The sequence below is a fragment of the Fundulus heteroclitus genome, chromosome 18, assembly GCF_011125445.2.
Source record: "Fundulus heteroclitus isolate FHET01 chromosome 18, MU-UCD_Fhet_4.1, whole genome shotgun sequence".
NCBI lineage: Eukaryota > Metazoa > Chordata > Actinopteri > Cyprinodontiformes > Fundulidae > Fundulus > Fundulus heteroclitus.
In genome coordinates this window covers 12,274,218-12,292,004 of record NC_046378.1, presented here as the reverse complement: position 1 = coordinate 12,292,004, position 17,787 = coordinate 12,274,218, and the positions used below count along the sequence as shown (strand labels likewise).

The 17,787-nt window shown below is 45.5% G+C and overlaps 1 protein-coding gene across 1 annotated transcript in view; it reads left to right on the top strand.

The window, feature by feature from the left end:
* serpini1 (serpin peptidase inhibitor, clade I (neuroserpin), member 1) overlaps nucleotides 1–17,787 on the top strand; it is a 34,708-nt gene that overhangs the window by 11,310 nt on the left and 5,611 nt on the right. Inside the window, exons 2-5 of the mRNA XM_012874829.3 lie at nucleotides 4,812–5,113; nucleotides 11,096–11,326; nucleotides 11,567–11,761; nucleotides 16,457–16,661. Coding sequence (XP_012730283.2) covers nucleotides 4,834–5,113; nucleotides 11,096–11,326; nucleotides 11,567–11,761; nucleotides 16,457–16,661 — 911 coding nt within the window. The 5' untranslated portion in view covers nucleotides 4,812–4,833. The remainder of the gene's footprint in view (nucleotides 1–4,811; nucleotides 5,114–11,095; nucleotides 11,327–11,566; nucleotides 11,762–16,456; nucleotides 16,662–17,787) is intronic.

Below are 17,787 nucleotides of genomic sequence, written 5' to 3'. Positions count from 1 at the left end.
GCAGAAGTCAATCACATCATGTTTGATTTGGAAATATCCTTGGACTCAGTGATGATCATAAACAAAATCCAGCTACATTTTCAGCTTTCTTGCAGACACCAAATATGTTATGTCAAAATGAAAAAGAGCCTGATGGTACCAGTACCATGTATCTCTGTAGTTTGGCATTGTTTTGTTTTTGTTGCTGTGCCAAACTTGCTGTACTTTTAGGGATTGTGGACCAAAGCTTGCCACCTGGTTTATTTCAGCCGTAAAAGATCGTCCGGCAAAGTGCTGAGCGATTTTAGCCAGGCCTGGAGGTTTTCTTTGGAAGAAAATACCTTCAAACCCCACTTCTTTGTCCAGCGATGGAGAGAAATATGGAAGATTATTGTGACATGTACAATTTAACCATTACTTACATATATACCTGTAGATTTCATTTACCCTTTTCCTGAATGAGCGAAAAGATAATTTTGATCCTTTGTATGCTGTTTGCAAATTATCTTCAGCTAAAGCAACTTAACATCAGGAGAAGCGCTTTGAGCAGTCAGTGTGACTAGAAAAGAACTATACAAATTCAGTCTATTTACAAGAACAGCTGATCTTTTATTTTCAGAGTAGCAGTTTTAGTAATGAGCATTTATTTCAAGGTGTGCACATATATGCCACCAGGTAACTGTATATTTTTTTCCCTACATTTTGTCCTCTAACAGATTACCTGCTTTTTAGTACAAAGTACTACGTTGTTGAGAAGTACATGTCTGGGCTGGGTTACAAAAAAATGTCCACATCTTTGATGTTCCCCCTGAGCACCATCAAATCCATCACCCTCAAATTAGAAGTACATGATATCAAAACAAACCTGCCAAGAGAGGGCCGCCCTTCAGAACTCACAGACAAGGGGCAAGAAGGGCATTAATCAGAGAGGCAGCACAGAGACCAAATGTAACCCTGACGGAGTTGCAGAGCTCCACAGCAGAGATTGGAGGATCTGTCCATAGGACCACAATAAGCCGTACGCTCCATAGAGCTGGACTTTATGGAAGAGTGGCCAGAAAAAAAGGAGTTACTGAGTGTTAAAAATAATAGGCCATGTTTTTAGTTTGTCAAAAAGCATGTGGGTGACTCCCCAAATATATGGAGGAAGGTGTTCTGGTCAGATGAGGCTAAAATGTAACTTTTCAGCCACCAAGCAAAATGCGATGTTTGGGGCGCAAACACAACACATCCCATCCCTCCAAGAACACCATCCCCACGGTGAAACATGCTGGTGGCAGCATTGTGCTGCTGGGATGTTTTCCAGCAGCAGGGACTGGGAAACTGTCCTGTGATCAGAGAGCGGGACGGAGATTCAGCTTCCAGCAGGTCAATGACCCGAAGCATGCTGCTAAAGCAACACTGGAATGGTGTAAGGGGAAACAGTTAACTGTGTTGGAATGGCCTAGTCAAAGTCCAGAGCTCAATACAGATGAGAATATGTGGTTAGACTTGAAGATCGCTGTTCACAAGCAAAAACAAGCTGATCTGGGCTAATGACTGGTGAATGAGGAGACTGAGCTGATTGGATACTGGCTGGTGACTGAGAGGTGACAGGCTGATTCAAGAAAAGTCCAAAACAAACTAAAACCTAAATCATGACAGACTCCTGTAGTTACTTGCAGCTCACAAAGGGTGGCTCTAAAGTAATGACTATGAAGGGGGAGTGATCAGTTATTCCTCTTGAATTTAAGTGTGAGGGGTTGAACACTTTTGCAAGGCACTATAGATGTGTAATTAAAGAGAGGGTAAACTTTGAAATGATCAATTGTTTAGCACAAAACCCTGGCATTTTAATTGCATTGTTATCAACTTCACTTTAAGATTAATTATTATTATTAATACACTGCAGTTGCATGGTTGTGGTTTGTAAATGTATTTTAAAGATCACGTGCAAAGTGAATAAACTGGTCTGATTATGTTTCAGCTCGTCTTTTTCACTTTGTACAGCAGAATCACGTTTTAGCGGATTTCCGTAACTGGAAATCAAGCTGGAGGTTTCATCGGTTTTTCCTCGTTAAAACCAGTTTACTGGGGCATATAATCCTTGGACAATTCAGGTCACACTCTGAGAATGTCTTTCACGCCAGAAGTACTGCAAGCAGCGTTGGAGTCAAAATAAAAATCAGCCAGAACCGTGGCGTGAAACCCGATGGGTTTTTGGAGAACAGCGAAAGTCTACGTGCAAGACACAAGGACAAACACGCGTCCGCACTGGAAACCGCGCTCCACAGTCAGATGGACTGGCTCAGAGGAAAGGACAGTACGCAGCGGGATGGGGCGCCCAGTTTCTGGCCAGTGTCCATTGTCTCTGTTGTTGATGGCACAGTCACCTGCCATCTCACACATATAGCATTAGCCAGCAGATTCCAGCCATTCTTGGGACCTCTAATAACATGTCTGACGCCAGCAGCACAGCAGAGAAACAGACAACAAAACAATCTGCTACCTCTTTATCACTGTCTGAATTCAGCGGCTTTCTGCGGGTTTCGGCCATATATCACTGACGCTCCGTTTCTCTGTTTGGCCAGCAGAAAACAATGTTGCTTGGCAACAACCGTAGCAGAAACATGGTGCATTGTCTGCGGGTAATCCCTTGTCAGTGTAGGGAGGTAACGAGCCAAAGAAGGTAGGGAAGTAGAGAGAAGCAGAAGGAAGAGAGGCCGGGATACAGAGAGGGATTTAAAAATCTGGTTAGAATTGTGCGTACTCTCACCATGAGCATGAATGTCATATCATTTTTAGTTGCTTTTTTTAATTAATTAAACTTTTTTCCATACTGGAAATATTGCAGGAAACAGGAAATTGGTGCTTAAAGCAGCACCGTGTAACTTGTAGCCACTAGAGGCGCTTGACTTGTAACTTCCAGGTTTAGCGGCCATGAGGGCCACTGGCAACACTGCACTGTCCCAAAATTAAACAATCTCCCTCCGTGATTTGGAATCTGATAGCAGATTTAGAAGTCTTGGAGTTATTTGTAAAGACAAGGCCACATTCACTCCTCCAGATTAAATCCTTCATCAGAGAACCAGAAATGTGTCTGATCAGGTTAATGTCATATCTAATTAATTTCGCTTTGACAGATCCGACCCTAGTTACATAGGTGAGCTTTTGAGAAGGGCAGCCCACACACAGCATCGCTGTGCACCAAGTGCTACATATCGACCTATATTATATATATTAGGACCATAACAAGTGAATTTTACTTAAAAGCCGAGTTTTTTTTTTTTTTCTAATCAAGCCAAAACTAATTTCCAAACGGGAAGTCTTTTATTTGATAAGGTAAGCATGCAAATCCCTTTCTAAGTTTTGGATCAACAATGATTTACATTATGCTTTCTAACACAATATCCAACTAATTTGTTTCATTAAAATATTGCAAGCATAGTTTATTGTTAAGCAGGTAAAAGAATCACAATACGGATTTAGTTTAATATAGTACAATATGTATTTCTTTGGCCAGTGAGTATTTTTGACTTGACAACTTTGGCCCTTGGTACAAAAAGTTTGGGCTATTCTAAGGATAGTCCGCACACTTTTACTAACATTGAATTCAGACAATCAGAATGGCCAATACAAAAGCCTAAGATTAACCTAGTCTTTTCCCAGTTTCATTCATCTAGTTGTGGATTTTCGATAAACTTAAAGAATTTGTCACCAGTCTTTCATTATTCCATCTCATTTGTTCAATGCACAAGTAGCACAAACAGTGAAACAACCTTCAATGCTTGACAGTCGGTGCAGTGTTTTTAGATTTGAACTTCTTACCTTGAAACCTCTAGAAATTCTTCATGCCGTTGGTTTATTGCTTGGCGCCATCCCCGTCCATTACAATTTTTTGATCATCTTAGCCAATTTCTAGTCATCTGAGGAGTGTATTCTGTTAAATATTCCTTTCAAAATTGTTGCAATTCTTTTTTCATGGCAGTTGGCATTAACGAGTATTTCCTTTGGGTTAAAAAAACACAGTATAAAGACGTCAAGCTGTTGCTGAGCTTTATCCAAAGAAAAGAGTGAGAAAATAAATGACTCAAATTCCAAAATTCACATGGCATTTATGCTTATGATGAGTGTATGTAAGAGAAGAAAGAGGTCTATTTTTAATCTGCATTGTGGAAAAGCTTTAATAAACACAGTAATGTTCCTAAAGGTATATACAGTTATACATAAACACACATTGTTATGTGAATTATGTAACCATTTGTTTCTTAGTTCAATTATTCATTTATAAAACAGTTAATGGAATTTAAATGTCATTATGAGAAATAGTCTCATAAATTTTAAAGGTTTTTTTTTTTTCAATTCGGCAGCTTTATTCCTTTTATCCCATTTTAAACGTCCTGTAGGATTTAAAATGGCAGAATGATTGACAGACATTTGCTGTTTTGCTGTTGACCTTGATATCATTTGTGCCATCCCATATCCCTGCTTTCTCTGACATCTGTGTCATTTCCCAAAATCCCCTTGTCCTCCATCTGTTTTGTAATAATTTCCCCCCCTTCTCCTCCTCTTTTTTTACCTTCTTGTCTCTATGCCTTCACCTCTTTCTCCTGCCTGCAATCCTCTTCTCTCTACTTATGTCTCTGCCCCCCCCCCTTACAAATCATTTCCTCTTATCACGTTCATCTGGTTGCCTTCCTGTCACATCTCTTTTACTACCCATCCCCCTCCATATCACTTCTTTTCCTGTAACTCATCTATCCATCTCCACACCTTTCATCCTTCTCTTAATTCCCCAGTCACCACAGCATTGTTTATCTTCTTGTGCTTTTATTTATTCCTCTTTCCCTCAGCTCTCCTGTAGTCTACGCTGAGATGTCGATCTTGGACGTTTCGTTCCTGCTTCTCCTCCTCCTCGTCCTGCTCTCCATCCTGTTGCCGGGCTACGGTTGCCGGGCGGCGGACATTCCAGAGGACACCACATCGGAGTTCTCGGTCAGACTGTACCACCGGCTGCAGGCGGCGGGGGGTCAGGACAACATCATTTTCTCCCCTCTGAGCGTGGCTGTTGCCCTCGGCATGGTGGAGCTGGGAGCCAGGGGCGCTTCACTGGAGGAGATACGAGAGGCTGTGGGATTCAGTCACCTGCTGCCAGGTGAGATAAACAAGCATTGCACTCGGCAGGCTGAGAGAAAAGCATGCTGTTGTACTGTAAAGTTGTGTTTTACAGTGTGCCAACAGATGCTGAGCATGTGGCCACTTATAAAATAGCTCATTTTCAGATTTGGAAAGTGAAGCAAATATTTGAGCATTCTCACCTCAGCTTTCTCATCTCTTTTCCGGGTAAAAATGTACATAAATACATTTGTTACATATATAAAAAAGATTTTTTTTCCAAAGTGGGGTTCAGCAAAGAATTAATCAATCCATCTTCCCATAACAGGGAAGATGGATTGATTAATTCTGCTTATAAACAGTTGCCCACTTGCGGGCTGGGTGTAAAGCATTGACTTTTCCAGCAAAGATGGTCAGGTGATTGTTGTGTATGAGTTTTCATCCCAATGCCAAAATCAAAAATAAACTGTAAAATGTATGTAGCAAAAGCATATCATAAGTGTTGCACATGCCCTACAGATGTGAGGAGACTAGGCAAGATAAGAAACAGTTTAAGAGCAGCTTCTGTTAAGATCGTGAATCAGGCAAACCCAGTATTCAAGCCAAACAAGTGAGGTTAAGGCAAAAAACAGGATTTTAATAGTGAAAACAGGGACAGGCGGGCTCAATAGTCAAAAGGGCAGTCCAAAATCCGGTACACAAAAAGCAGTCCAAAACAGGCAGAGGTACAGACAGGGCAAAGCAAGCTCGGATAACCATGGGACAGAAACTAGTCGGTAAACCGGTAAATCAGTCAGACAGGGCAGGAAAAACAGATCAGGGAACAGGCTGGCTCAGAATCAAAAAAGGCTCTCGGGTTATCATCAACAGGTCAATCAGAATAAAGAATGCTGGAACTAAACTCACCGTGGCTCGTTAATGATCTGGCAGAGAACTGAAGACCGAGGCAGAACTATATAGTGGAGTGAGCAGGTGAACGGGAGTGAAGACTAATTACAAGTGACAGGTGGAAACTGAACTGAACTGATTGGCTAGTGACTGGAGGTTGACAGGTGAGCAGATCTGATAGGCTGGTAACTGGTGTTTGGGGAGTGACAGATAAACAGATTGAGTGAGCTGGCAGATTGCTGGGAAGAGACAGAACTGAACTGGAAACATAAATAAAATCAAACTACAATAAAATCTAACCTATTCCATAAACCAAAACTAATACAGAACCTAAACCTAAGACTAAACACAACACACACAAGCTATAATAGAAACCAAACAAGAAAGAGCCCAAAACCAAAACTGATTTTAAAGACCAGAGAGTTAACTAATAAATCAAAATTAACAAACAGCTGAAACAAAACCCAAATCCTGACAGAGCCCCTCCCTTAAGGACGGATACCAGACGTCCTTAAACAAGACAAATGATAAACAAAAACGGACTAGACCGGGCGGGTGGAGGGAGGTGCAGGACGGAGGGCTAGAATCAAATAAATGTCCAAATATAAACTCAAACAAAACAAGACGAGTCAAGTTCTCAGGCGGGCGTCCAGGAGGACGGCCCCGACGAGTCAGGTTCTCAGGCGGTCGTCCAGGAGGACGGCCCCGACGAGTCAGGTTCTCAGGCGGTCGTCCAGGAGGACGGCCCCGACGTGTCAGGTTCTCAGGCGGTCGTCCCGGAGGACGGCCTCGGTGTGTCAGGTTGTTCGGCGGACGTCCCGAAGGACGGCCTCGGCGTGTCAGGTTGTCCGGCGGACGTCCCGAAGGACGGCCTCGGCGTGTCAGGTTGTCCGGCGGACGTCCCGAAGGACGGTCTCGGCGTGTCAGGTTGTCCGGCGGACGTCCCGAAGGACGGTCTCGGCGTGTCAGGTTCTCCGGCGGACGTCCCGAAGGACGGTCTCGGCGTGTCAGGTTCTCCGGCGGACGTCCTAGGCGTGTCAGGTTCTCCGGCGGACGTCCTAGGCGTGTCAGGTTCTCCGGCGGACGTCCTAGGCGTGTCAGGTTCTCCGGCGGACGTCCTAGGCGTGTCAGGTTCTCCGGCGGACGACCCCTGTGAGACAGGTAATCCGGCGGGTGTCCTGTAGGACGGCCCCGGTTAGCAAAGATGTCCGGCGGCCGGTGGCGGAGCAGGTCTCTCATAGGCCGGCGGCGGAGCAGGTCTCTCATAGGCCGGCGGCGGAGCAGGTCTCTCATAGGCCGGCGGCGGAGCAGGTCTCTCATAGGCCGGCGGCGGAGCAGGTCTCTCATAGGCCGGCGGCGGAGCAGGTCTCTCGGAGACCGCCGGCAGAGCAGCAACCTCGGGGACCGTCGGTAGAACAGGACCCTTAGGAACCGACGTCTGGAGAGAGAGAGAACAGAACCTGCCGCCGGACTAAAGGCTGGAGACAGCGCCGGACTAAGAGCTAGAAGAGAGGCCTGGCTAAAGAGTTCAGGAGGCGTCTGGCTACAGAGTTCAGGAGGCGCCTGGCTACAGAGTTCAGGAGGCGCCTGGCTACAGAGTTCAGGAGGAGCCTGGCTACAGAGTTCAGGAGGAGCCTGGCTACAGGCTTCAGGTTCAGTCGGCCCCTGGCTACTGGCTTCAGGTTCAGTCGGCCCCTGGCTACAGGCTTCAGGTTCAGACGGCCCCTGGCTACAGGCTTCAGGTTCAGACGGCCCCTGGCTACAGGCTTCAGGTTCAGACGGCCCCTGGCTACAGGCTTCAGGTTCAGACGGCCCCTGGCTACAGGCTTCAGGTTCAGACGGCCCCTGGCTACAGGCTTCAGGTTCAGACGGCCCCTGGCTACAGGCTACAGGTTCAGACGGCCCCTGGCTACAGGCTACAGGTTCAGACGGCCCCTGGCTACAGGCTACAGGTTCAGACGGCCCCTGGCTACAGGCTACAGGTTCAGACGGCCCCTGGCTACAGGCTACAGGTTCAGACGGGGCCTGGCTACAGGCTACAGGTTCAGACGGGACCTGGCTACAGGCTACAGGTTCAGACGGGACCTGGCTACAGGCTACAGGTTCAGACGGGACCTGGCTACAGGCTACAGATGCTCCCAGACCCTTTAACACCCAGAACCTCATCAATAACCCTTCCAGAACCTCCGACAAAGACAGTTTGGTCAGCCACTTGGGAAATTGGCTGTCAAGCCAAAGATGAGGGGGTAAGAGCTTCAGAAGAGGTCCAGGGGCCTCTAAGTCTCCATGGGGCTCTGGGTGCTTGTCTTCTCGGCGAGGCCCCCGACGGAGCTTGTCGTTCGGGCGAGGGCCACGACGCCGCTTGTCGTCTGGGCGAGGGCCACGGCGCCGCTTGTCGTCTGGGCGAGGGCCACGGCGCCGCTTGTCGTCTGGGCGAGGGCCACGGCGCCGCTTGTCGTCTGGGCGAGGGCCACGGCGCCGCTTGTCGTCTGGGCGAGGGCCACGGCGCCCAGTGTCCCGATGAGCCCCCGAGTTGCGGCCTGAAAGAGGGCTCGTCTGAACCCCCTCATCGTGGGCCAGTGGTAGACCCTCCTGGGTTCCCACGTCGCAGACTGGCGGCGGACCCTCCTGGGTTCCCACGTCGCAGACTGGCGGCGGACCCTCCTGGGTTCCCACGTCGCGGGCCGGCGGCGGACCCTCCTGGGTTGCAGCGTCTCGGGCCGACTGCGGACCCTCCTGGGTTGCAGCGTCTCGGGCCGGCTGCGGACCCTCCTGGGTTGCAGCGTTTCGGGCCGGCTGCGGACCCTCCTGGGTTGCAGCGTCTCGGGCCGGCTGCGGACCCTCCGGGGTTGCAGCGTCTCGGGCCGGCTGCGGACCCTCCGGGGTTGCAGCGTCTCGGGCCGGCTGCGGACCCTCCGGGGTTGCAGCGTCTTGGGCCGGCTGCGGAGCCTCCGGGGTTGCAGCGTCTTGGGCCGGCTGCGGAGCCTCCGGGGTTGCAACGTCTTGGGCCGGCTGCGGAGCCTCCGGGGTTGCAGCGTCTTGGGCCGGCTGCGGACCCTCCGGGGTTGCAGCGTCTTGGGCCGGCTGCGCAGACAGTGCTGCCTTATAGCTGCCGGAGGCCGGCACTGGAGCTGAGGTAGGAGGCGGGTCCTCTGGGACAGGTGCAGGTGTCGGGGCGTCGGCTGGACCCTTGGGGACAGGATTGAGTCCACTATAGAAACCCTGGAGAGCCGCTCTATAGTGCCCCTCGACCTCCTTTAATTTTGCCTCCAGCTCCTCTGAATACTGGCAGAAAAGAGCCTCCCTAAGGTCTTTAATAATAGGGGCAAAAGCTCTTAACTGGTCCTCCAGAGCCAGATCCTCAGCATCACGGGCGCCACCAGGAGGCGCTGTGGGCTGCTCAGCTCTGGGGAGCACCGGACTCCGATCCACTGGGCAGGAAGTGGCAACGGACGGGCGCGGTACTGACTCGCCTGTCGGCCGAACAGAACGGGTGAAGGAGCGACCCACAGGTTTCCGTCCCCTCCTCCGACGGCGGGACGGCAGGACTTGCTGGAGGTTTGATCCTGTCGGTAGAGCCGGGATCGGCGGAGCCCACAGTGTTCCCTGCATCTCCTCCTCTGGAGGGAGAGAGAGAAAAAGATCCGGGCGAAGATCCCGCACCACCTCCGCTTCGACCTCCATAAACAGAGTTGGGTCTGGATAAAACCCATGGGCAGAGCCGACAGCGGTGTCGCTGGGTGAGTGATCCCCTCTATTCTGAGCAGAACCTGAATTAGTGACAAAAAGCCCTCCCAATCGTAAGCTCGGAGCAGGCAGCGGGTTACTGCTGCTGCGGCTGCTGGAGAGATGGCGTCTGGGACCGATACCAGGGGGACAGAACGCCAATCTGGAACCCTCCCAAGCCATAGCGTGTGGAGGGGAAAAAAAAAAACCTCTAAAAACTTGTTGGGCGATAGGTTTTAGTTTGGCCAGATCATTCTGTTAAGATCGTGAATCAGGCAAACCCAGTATTCAAGCCAAACAAGTGAGGTTAAGGCAAAAAACAGGATTTTAATAGTGAAAACAGGGACAGGCGGGCTCAATAATCAAAAGGGCAGTCCAAAATCCGGTACACAAAAAGCAGTCCAAAACAGGCAGAGGTACAGACAGGGCAAAGCAAGCTCGGATAACCATGGGACAGAAACTAGTCGGTAAACCGGTAAATCAGTCAGACAGGGCAGGAAAAACAGATCAGGGAACAGGCTGGCTCAGAATCAAAAAAGGCTCTCGGGTTATCATCAACAGGTCAATCAGAATAAAGAATGCTGGAACTAAACTCACCGTGGCTCGTTAATGATCTGGCAGAGAACTGAAGACCGAGGCAGAACTATATAGTGGAGTGAGCAGGTGAACGGGAGTGAAGACTAATTACAAGTGACAGGTGGAAACTGAACTGAACTGATTGGCTAGTGACTGGAGGTTGACAGGTGAGCAGATCTGATAGGCTGGTAACTGGTGTTTGGGGAGTGACAGATAAACAGATTGAGTGAGCTGGCAGATTGCTGGGAAGAGACAGAACTGAACTGGAAACATAAATAAAATCAAACTACAATAAAATCTAACCTATTCCATAAACCAAAACTAATACAGAACCTAAACCTAAGACTAAACACAACACACACAAGCTATAATAGAAACCAAACAAGAAAGAGCCCAAAACCAAAACTGATTTTAAAGACCAGAGAGTTAACTAATAAATCAAAATTAACAAACAGCTGAAACAAAACCCAAATCCTGACAGCTTCAGACTGTAACACAACACTCCGACCTGAGTAAAAAGATAAGTTGTGCTCTGAAAGGGCCACAGTAAATTTGGTGTCTTTATCCATTTCTTGTGCATTACATTTTTTAGTACAAGGTATAAAATATTTGGCTAGTATTTCAAAGTATTATTCAAAAGGGAAAAAGAAAAAAATCATAAATATAATTCGTATGTCAGGAATTGATGGCATGGCAATGGCGTGCAAGTAGTTACTGCATGTCAGCATTCCTGCACAAGGACAGGAGTAATGTGTGTGTGTGTGTGTGTGTGTGTGTGTGTGTGTGTGTGTGTGTGTGTGTGTGTGTGTGTGTGCGTCCGTCCGTCCCGTAGGCTTGGAGTTCTCTGTGCTCCAGAACCTGACAGAGGCGCTCTCCGACGATGATGCTCACTACGTGATCCGGTTCGCAAACAGCCTCTTCCTGCAGGAAGGTATCGGCTTTAACCCCGAGTTTCTGCACCTGATGAAGAAATACTTTCGAGCCGAACTGGAAACCGTGGATTTCAGCGAATCTTCGGCCGTCGCCGAGCAGATCAACAACTGGGTGGAGAACCACACTGAGAGTAAGTGGAGTAGATGGAGAAAAAAATAGTCAGAAACGGGGAATAAAATAGTACAGCTACATTTTTTAACGTCTACATTTTCTACTTTGATTAAAAGATAGGAAGCTATATCAAAGCTAAACGCACTAAACCTTCCAGATTCATAGTCATGACTTCACAGCTGCACCACAACTTAAACCTGCGTTGGGAAGATGAAGCCAAATGTAGACTGCATTTCAGTCTGAACTTCGTTCTCTACAGGTAAGATCCGTGCGCTGCTGTCAGCTGAAGACTTCAGCAGCGTCACCCGTCTGACTCTGGTGAACGCCGTCTATTTCCGGGGCTCCTGGAAAAATCAGTTCAGGCCAGAGAACACCAGGACCTTTTCCTTCAGCAGAGACGATGGCTCGGAGGTTCAGACTCTGATGATGTATCAGCAGGGAGACTTTTACTATGGTAAGCCTGTGCATGTGTGCAGAACCGAACCAGTGGCTCTTCACTATGTAGAAATTTTACTTTACCTCATTTACTTCTCAAGATGACTCAAAATGTCAATCTAGGATCTAAAATATTCATATTTGGGACTTGATCCCAGGGAAAGGCACATTCTTTTTCCACTAAGTGAGGTCTCTTGCCCCTGGAAAATGATGCTGACATGCACAGCTCTCTGTCACAGTGTTATTTTAATTCACTGGTATATTCAATGGGCCACATACAACTGTAGAAGATTACTTAATACCAATATACTCAATGGAATGAGGAACTATTGAAACTTACATTTAATTTATGTGATCAAATCCTTTTTTAATCAATGATATAGATTACAAAATGGACTATTAAACATGAAGACAGTTTTAGTAAGAATCTACATAGAAACCCGTAGAACTGGGTAAATATTTCGTAATATTTATGCTATTTGCCCAAATTTGTAATCGGTGTTCTGCTAAAATCTGAAAATTTTTAGTATCTCAACACTATGCAATCTTTTTTTCCTTCCATGCTGCCCATAACAGTTGCATCATGTAGTTGTTGCGCTGCACCTGAAGTTGCAGTTATTTTGGTGCCGTCTGCATGTGTGGGCAGAGCTCATGCACACACACACACACTGTTGATTGAGAGGAATCCTTGATTTGTGTTCCTAGAGACGGCTCCATTTGTCTCATTTTACAACACAATCCCACCGGTTATAACTAAATAGTTTTTTGGGAAGCCATGTTCCATAGTAAAATGTGTGGTTGACCTGCTCCGCATTAAGCAAGGACGTTATGCTTTTCAGTGTTGCGGTTTCCCCTTTGGTGCCGCTTCAAACGAAACTCGTCATACTTGTTTGTTAATACTCCACATTTCCCACATGAAATTGTGAGTGGGATTTAGTTCAAAGTCTAGTGGGAGGAGAGGTTGGTTAAAACAAGCCACCAGGTTGGAAAGATATGACAGGTGCATTTCAGTATAAGAGAGTATAACTGAAAAGTTAATTTATTTCCCTTTTCAGTTCAGAAAGGTAAATGTCCTACAAGCTCAACAAACAGGGTGATACATTTCACGCATTTATTTCTGGTCATAAAGATGATTGATCATGCCTTACAGATGATGAAAACCCAAAATTCAGTTTCGAGGACAGTTAAAATACTCCATATTAGTTGAATATTATTTTTAAACCAGAAATGTCTGTTGGAAAGTATATCAGTGAATATGTACTCTTGGTGCTTGGTTTTGCCTTGTTTTCCTTGGATTAGTGCATCAGTCCAGCATGGCGTGGCAGCGACCAGGCTGTGAGACTGCTGAGATGTTAAGGTAGCCCAGGTTGCCCCAACAGCGTTAAATCACCCCCATAAGTGGAAACGACATGCTGCCACCTAAGTAACCACAATTATGCGCCTCTCCACTCTTTCTTCATACTCTGCAAGCATGAGTTGTCAATGAAATACAAATTTACTTTTATCTGAAAAGAGGACTTTGTTCCCCTGTGTACTGTCCAGTCCTGAGTACATCAGGAAGTTTTGACTCTGGTTGAAGTCCACATCGTCTCATTCACAATCCTCTCAACCCTTATCCAAGGTTATCTCTGTTGTCTGTACACCTTTTTGTACCATACATTTTCCTTCCACTTAACTTTCCACTATGCCTGGATACAGCACTGTATTTGCCTCACCCTTCTTGTAGGGTTTATGACTGTCCGCTGGTCATGCTGTCAAATCCTCTGTCTCTACCATTGTTGTGTAGTTCACAACATGGCCATCAAAGAACCATTTCTCATTTAACTGGTACTACAAAGCTAAGTCAAGTGGGTCAAGTTTCCCCAGAGGTACCGACTCTGAATTTGTGTCCACTCATGTAAAACAGGTGGAGTTGGAGTACGAGAGCAATTGTAAGGAAGAGGAAGGAAGAAAGTTGGCCACTAAATTAAATGAATGTGCTCATCAATACTTCACCTAAGTTACGTAAGCATGAATTTAAACAATACTCTTTCATTGTAAATGTTATTGAAATAAACGCTGCAGCTCTCCCATGTTGGAGAAACAATTCAGTCAAACAGATTGAGATATTATAGATATCTATGCTCATTTTCTGCCACTCAGACCCTATAACGTAAAGAAAAAACTCTCGTGATTAGTTTGTGACATAACAGCATCCTGAACATGAACATTAATGTACAGACAACATGTAGAGGTGGGGAGAAAATTACAGGCTCTGCTATGAGACACTCATGATAAAAGACATGGGAGATCATTTCAGAGATCCAGGTTTTATTTAAGAAATGCTTTTAACATTAGCCTTGAGGTTGAGCTTCAAACAGAAACAGACATTAGAGAAAGCATTCTGTCTTTTAGCTACACCAGCATCGGTTCATTATAGATAACTTGTTTTTAAATAACAATGATTTTTCCGGTGACGACATAACTTCATAACACATGAGGAGAAAAATGGACATGGTGTTCCCTTAATGTTAATTCTTCCCATTTCTCAGCTCCCTGATGGGTTGGGAGTTGTTGTGAGTTCACAGTTTTTATCTCTAATCTGAAAACCTAAGCTGCTCAATATGATGCAGCTTGCCTCGTTCTGTTTCAAAGCCAGAACTACGTCGGCCAGTTTACACTGTGTTTATAGGCAGCCAGACCAACACTTTCTCTATGATCATGTTCCAGAGAATAAATTTATTATTATTTTTATTAAAATTTGAAACAAAATAAATTATTCACATCAAAAGGTGCCTCTCCTTCAGTCATCTGCCATGACCGGAGCCATCAGCCAAGGAGGCGTGACATCAGATGGTTGCCAACAGTCATGGAGTGTTTGGACCCCTAACCATAACACTCTGCTGGCAGGTCAGCAGTGGTGGCCAGCCACTACTCCCTCACTCCTGGCTGCCAGCTTTTACTCCTCCCTTCTGTTCCATGGCCAACATGAGGCTCTCTCTGCTTCCTCGCCCAATCTTCACCCTGCTCGTTTTCTCTCACATCCTGTCGACCACACTGCTGTCAACACCTTCCAAGCCGCCTGAGCTGGGAAACCTCTACATCCGACCCCCACTGGGTACACCCATGTCTGCCAACCCTCATCCCTGCAGTCCTGCACCAGCTCTTTGTACCGATCTGACCTCTCCATACATGCCTCCTCACACCCCTCTTCACATGGCCCCGTTGATTCGATCAGAAGGATCTTCCTTGCTTCAGTAGAGAACAATCCTCCGTCGGGTCTTAAAGTGGTCTGAACAAAATCTGGAAATTGAAGCCTTCTCCTTAGATCAACCCTAAGCTCCCATGATTGGGCCGTCTCCAGGAGACTTTAGCTTTGCTCCCTCCTTAATGAATATTGTTTGTGGAGGCTTGATGTTGTAAGGCACTGAGCTATATTATACACCAGAGTGCTAATAGCCCGCTGTTAGAACGAGTCACTTTGAAGCCACCAGCCGCCATATTGGTACTCCCTATTTTCTCCCAGTAACTAGGGAATATGTGCGCTACAGAATCGAATAATGAGGATTTTGTTCAGGGGGGGCATAAAACTTTTAAAATGTCAAATGCCATATACTTTTATGTTATGTTCTAAAACTATCAAGTACTGAGAAAGTCATGTGCTGAAATATTTTGCATTTTATTCATTTAAATATACATATATAACATTTATAAATATATAAATAACCATATACAAAAACATATATTTACATATATGTATACATATATATACATATATACATATACACATATTTATATATACATATATATTTAATATGAATAACATGTAAAATATTTCAGCACCTAATTTCCTAGTAGTTGATAGTGTATGTATGTTGATAGTACATCCACTGACTGTAGAATTACTTGTGAAACATTTTCACACAACCAGAAAACTGCTTGTTATTGCAACCAAATCCTATGGGATTCTGTGAGAGTAGGGAGTAGCAAGATGGCGGCCAGTGACTTCAGTTTTTCGGCAAAATCACCACTCCAGTGTATAATATAGCTCAGTGTTGTAAGGGAATTTCTTTCTTCTTTCCTGCTCCAAGATACCAGCGACCACTGCCAGTACATTGTCATGGCGCCACCTATACCTTCCCTGAGACAGGGCAGTCTTACATCCTGTCAAAATGTGTGGCATGATATCTTGCAGAAAAATAGCAATAGTGAGTGTAATCAATGTTGTCAGAAAGGTTTCTGTAAAGATTGTTTGGTTATTTTTAAAGCACACTGGGCATCTATAACTCTTTTCCATCCATCCATTAGCTATACCCACTTATCCATGCAGGGTCGCTGGTGCCTAAGTCCAGCGTCATTGGCTGAAAAGCGGGGTACACCCTGACCAGGCTGCCAGTCCATCACATTTTACCATTTCTATGCTTTCTACAATTAATAGGATACCTACTCAACCGTATTAGAGGTTTAAGCACTATTTTTTATTTTCTAACAGAGTGTATTACGCACTCACATTTCATACCCATCCTTCTCAAGTGTGGACCGTTTTTAATTAAAACACCTCAGAAATTACGTGGTTATAGCATATTACAGCCTGCCTAAATGTGAGCGCATGCTTAAATCTGTGGATGTTTCTCCTCCGTAAAATTCCAAACCCAATTGTCGTGTGTGCACGGGTTCTCTCGTGTATTGATATTTCAGTATTTGAGGGGCATTGTATTTGTCCCCTGTCAATCAGGTGAGTTCAGTGATGGCTCCCAGGAGGCTGGCGGCGTGTACCAAGTGTTAGAGATGCCCTACGAGGGAGAAGACATGTCCATGATGATCGTACTGCCCCGGCAGGAAGTTCCTCTGGCTTCCCTGGAGCCCATCATCAAAGCGCCGCTGCTGGAGGAGTGGGCGAACAACGTCAAGCGACAGAAAGTGGAGGTGTACCTGCCTAGGTGAGGAACAACATGCGCATCAAAACAAGCTAGAAATACATGATTGTAAATGTTCATCACTGACCTTCTGTTAACCTGCGTTTAACTTGAAGTAAGTAATTAGTAATGTTAATTATATGGTCAATTTGTGTCCATTGTTGTGTGTTTAATTCCATTTTATAATTTTTTTGTCTCAAAACGATGCCAATCTTAACCAGAAAACACTTGGGAAACAAACGCTGTTCTATAAAATTCTTCATTTATGACACCGCATACATATTTAGCTTTCCCTTGCAAATATATGCATATGCCGTTGAACCTTTCTAATTTATGGCAACAGTTAGGGAAGTAAAATGTATTTGATTTAATTTTTATGTGACTTTTTTTTTTTTTTTCAAAAAAGCATAATGTTAAAGTGGAAAGGAAATCATGAAGTGTTTAAAATCTGTAAATTGTGGCATGCATTCAGCTATAAAATCATGTAATTTGTATAATTCACTCTAGGTTTAAATACAGCCATTCTGTGAAAAGATTGGATATTTGTTAGAGAACATTGTGTACAAACAGCATCATGAAGACCAAGCATCAGGGATGAAATTATTGCATCACTTCTTGGGCATCCCCTCAATTGCTGGAGAAGCCTGTTAGTCCCACGTTCATTTAAGTCAGGTTTGGAGCAGCAGTAATACATCTAGAACATGAAGAACAGTCGGCCCCGAGGACCAGTGTAGGGACCTCTGACTCAGCCCCAGGCCATCAGATATTTGACTGCGTCTTCTTTTTCTGAAACTCTGTGAAATTTTACACCAGGGCCCCGTTACAGAATTCGAAATTTAAGCTTTCTCACCACTGATGATAACCCTGTCTGTGTTCATGTACTATTTCCTAAAAAAAAAAAAAAACATCCAAAGACAGGAGAAATCTGTAAGGGGGCAAATGCTTTTTCGCAGCACTGCAGCCTTTTCCTTCCACTTTACAATTATGCGCTACTTTTTGTCGCTCGTTTGCATAAAATCATTGTAATCAGTGTAACTACACCATACTTTTTAATGCTGCAGTTTAATATTCAGCTAATTCATCATCAGTTTCATCTGCTGCTTTGATAGTCTGAGTTATAATCCTCGTCTTGCATTACTTTGTCTGACTA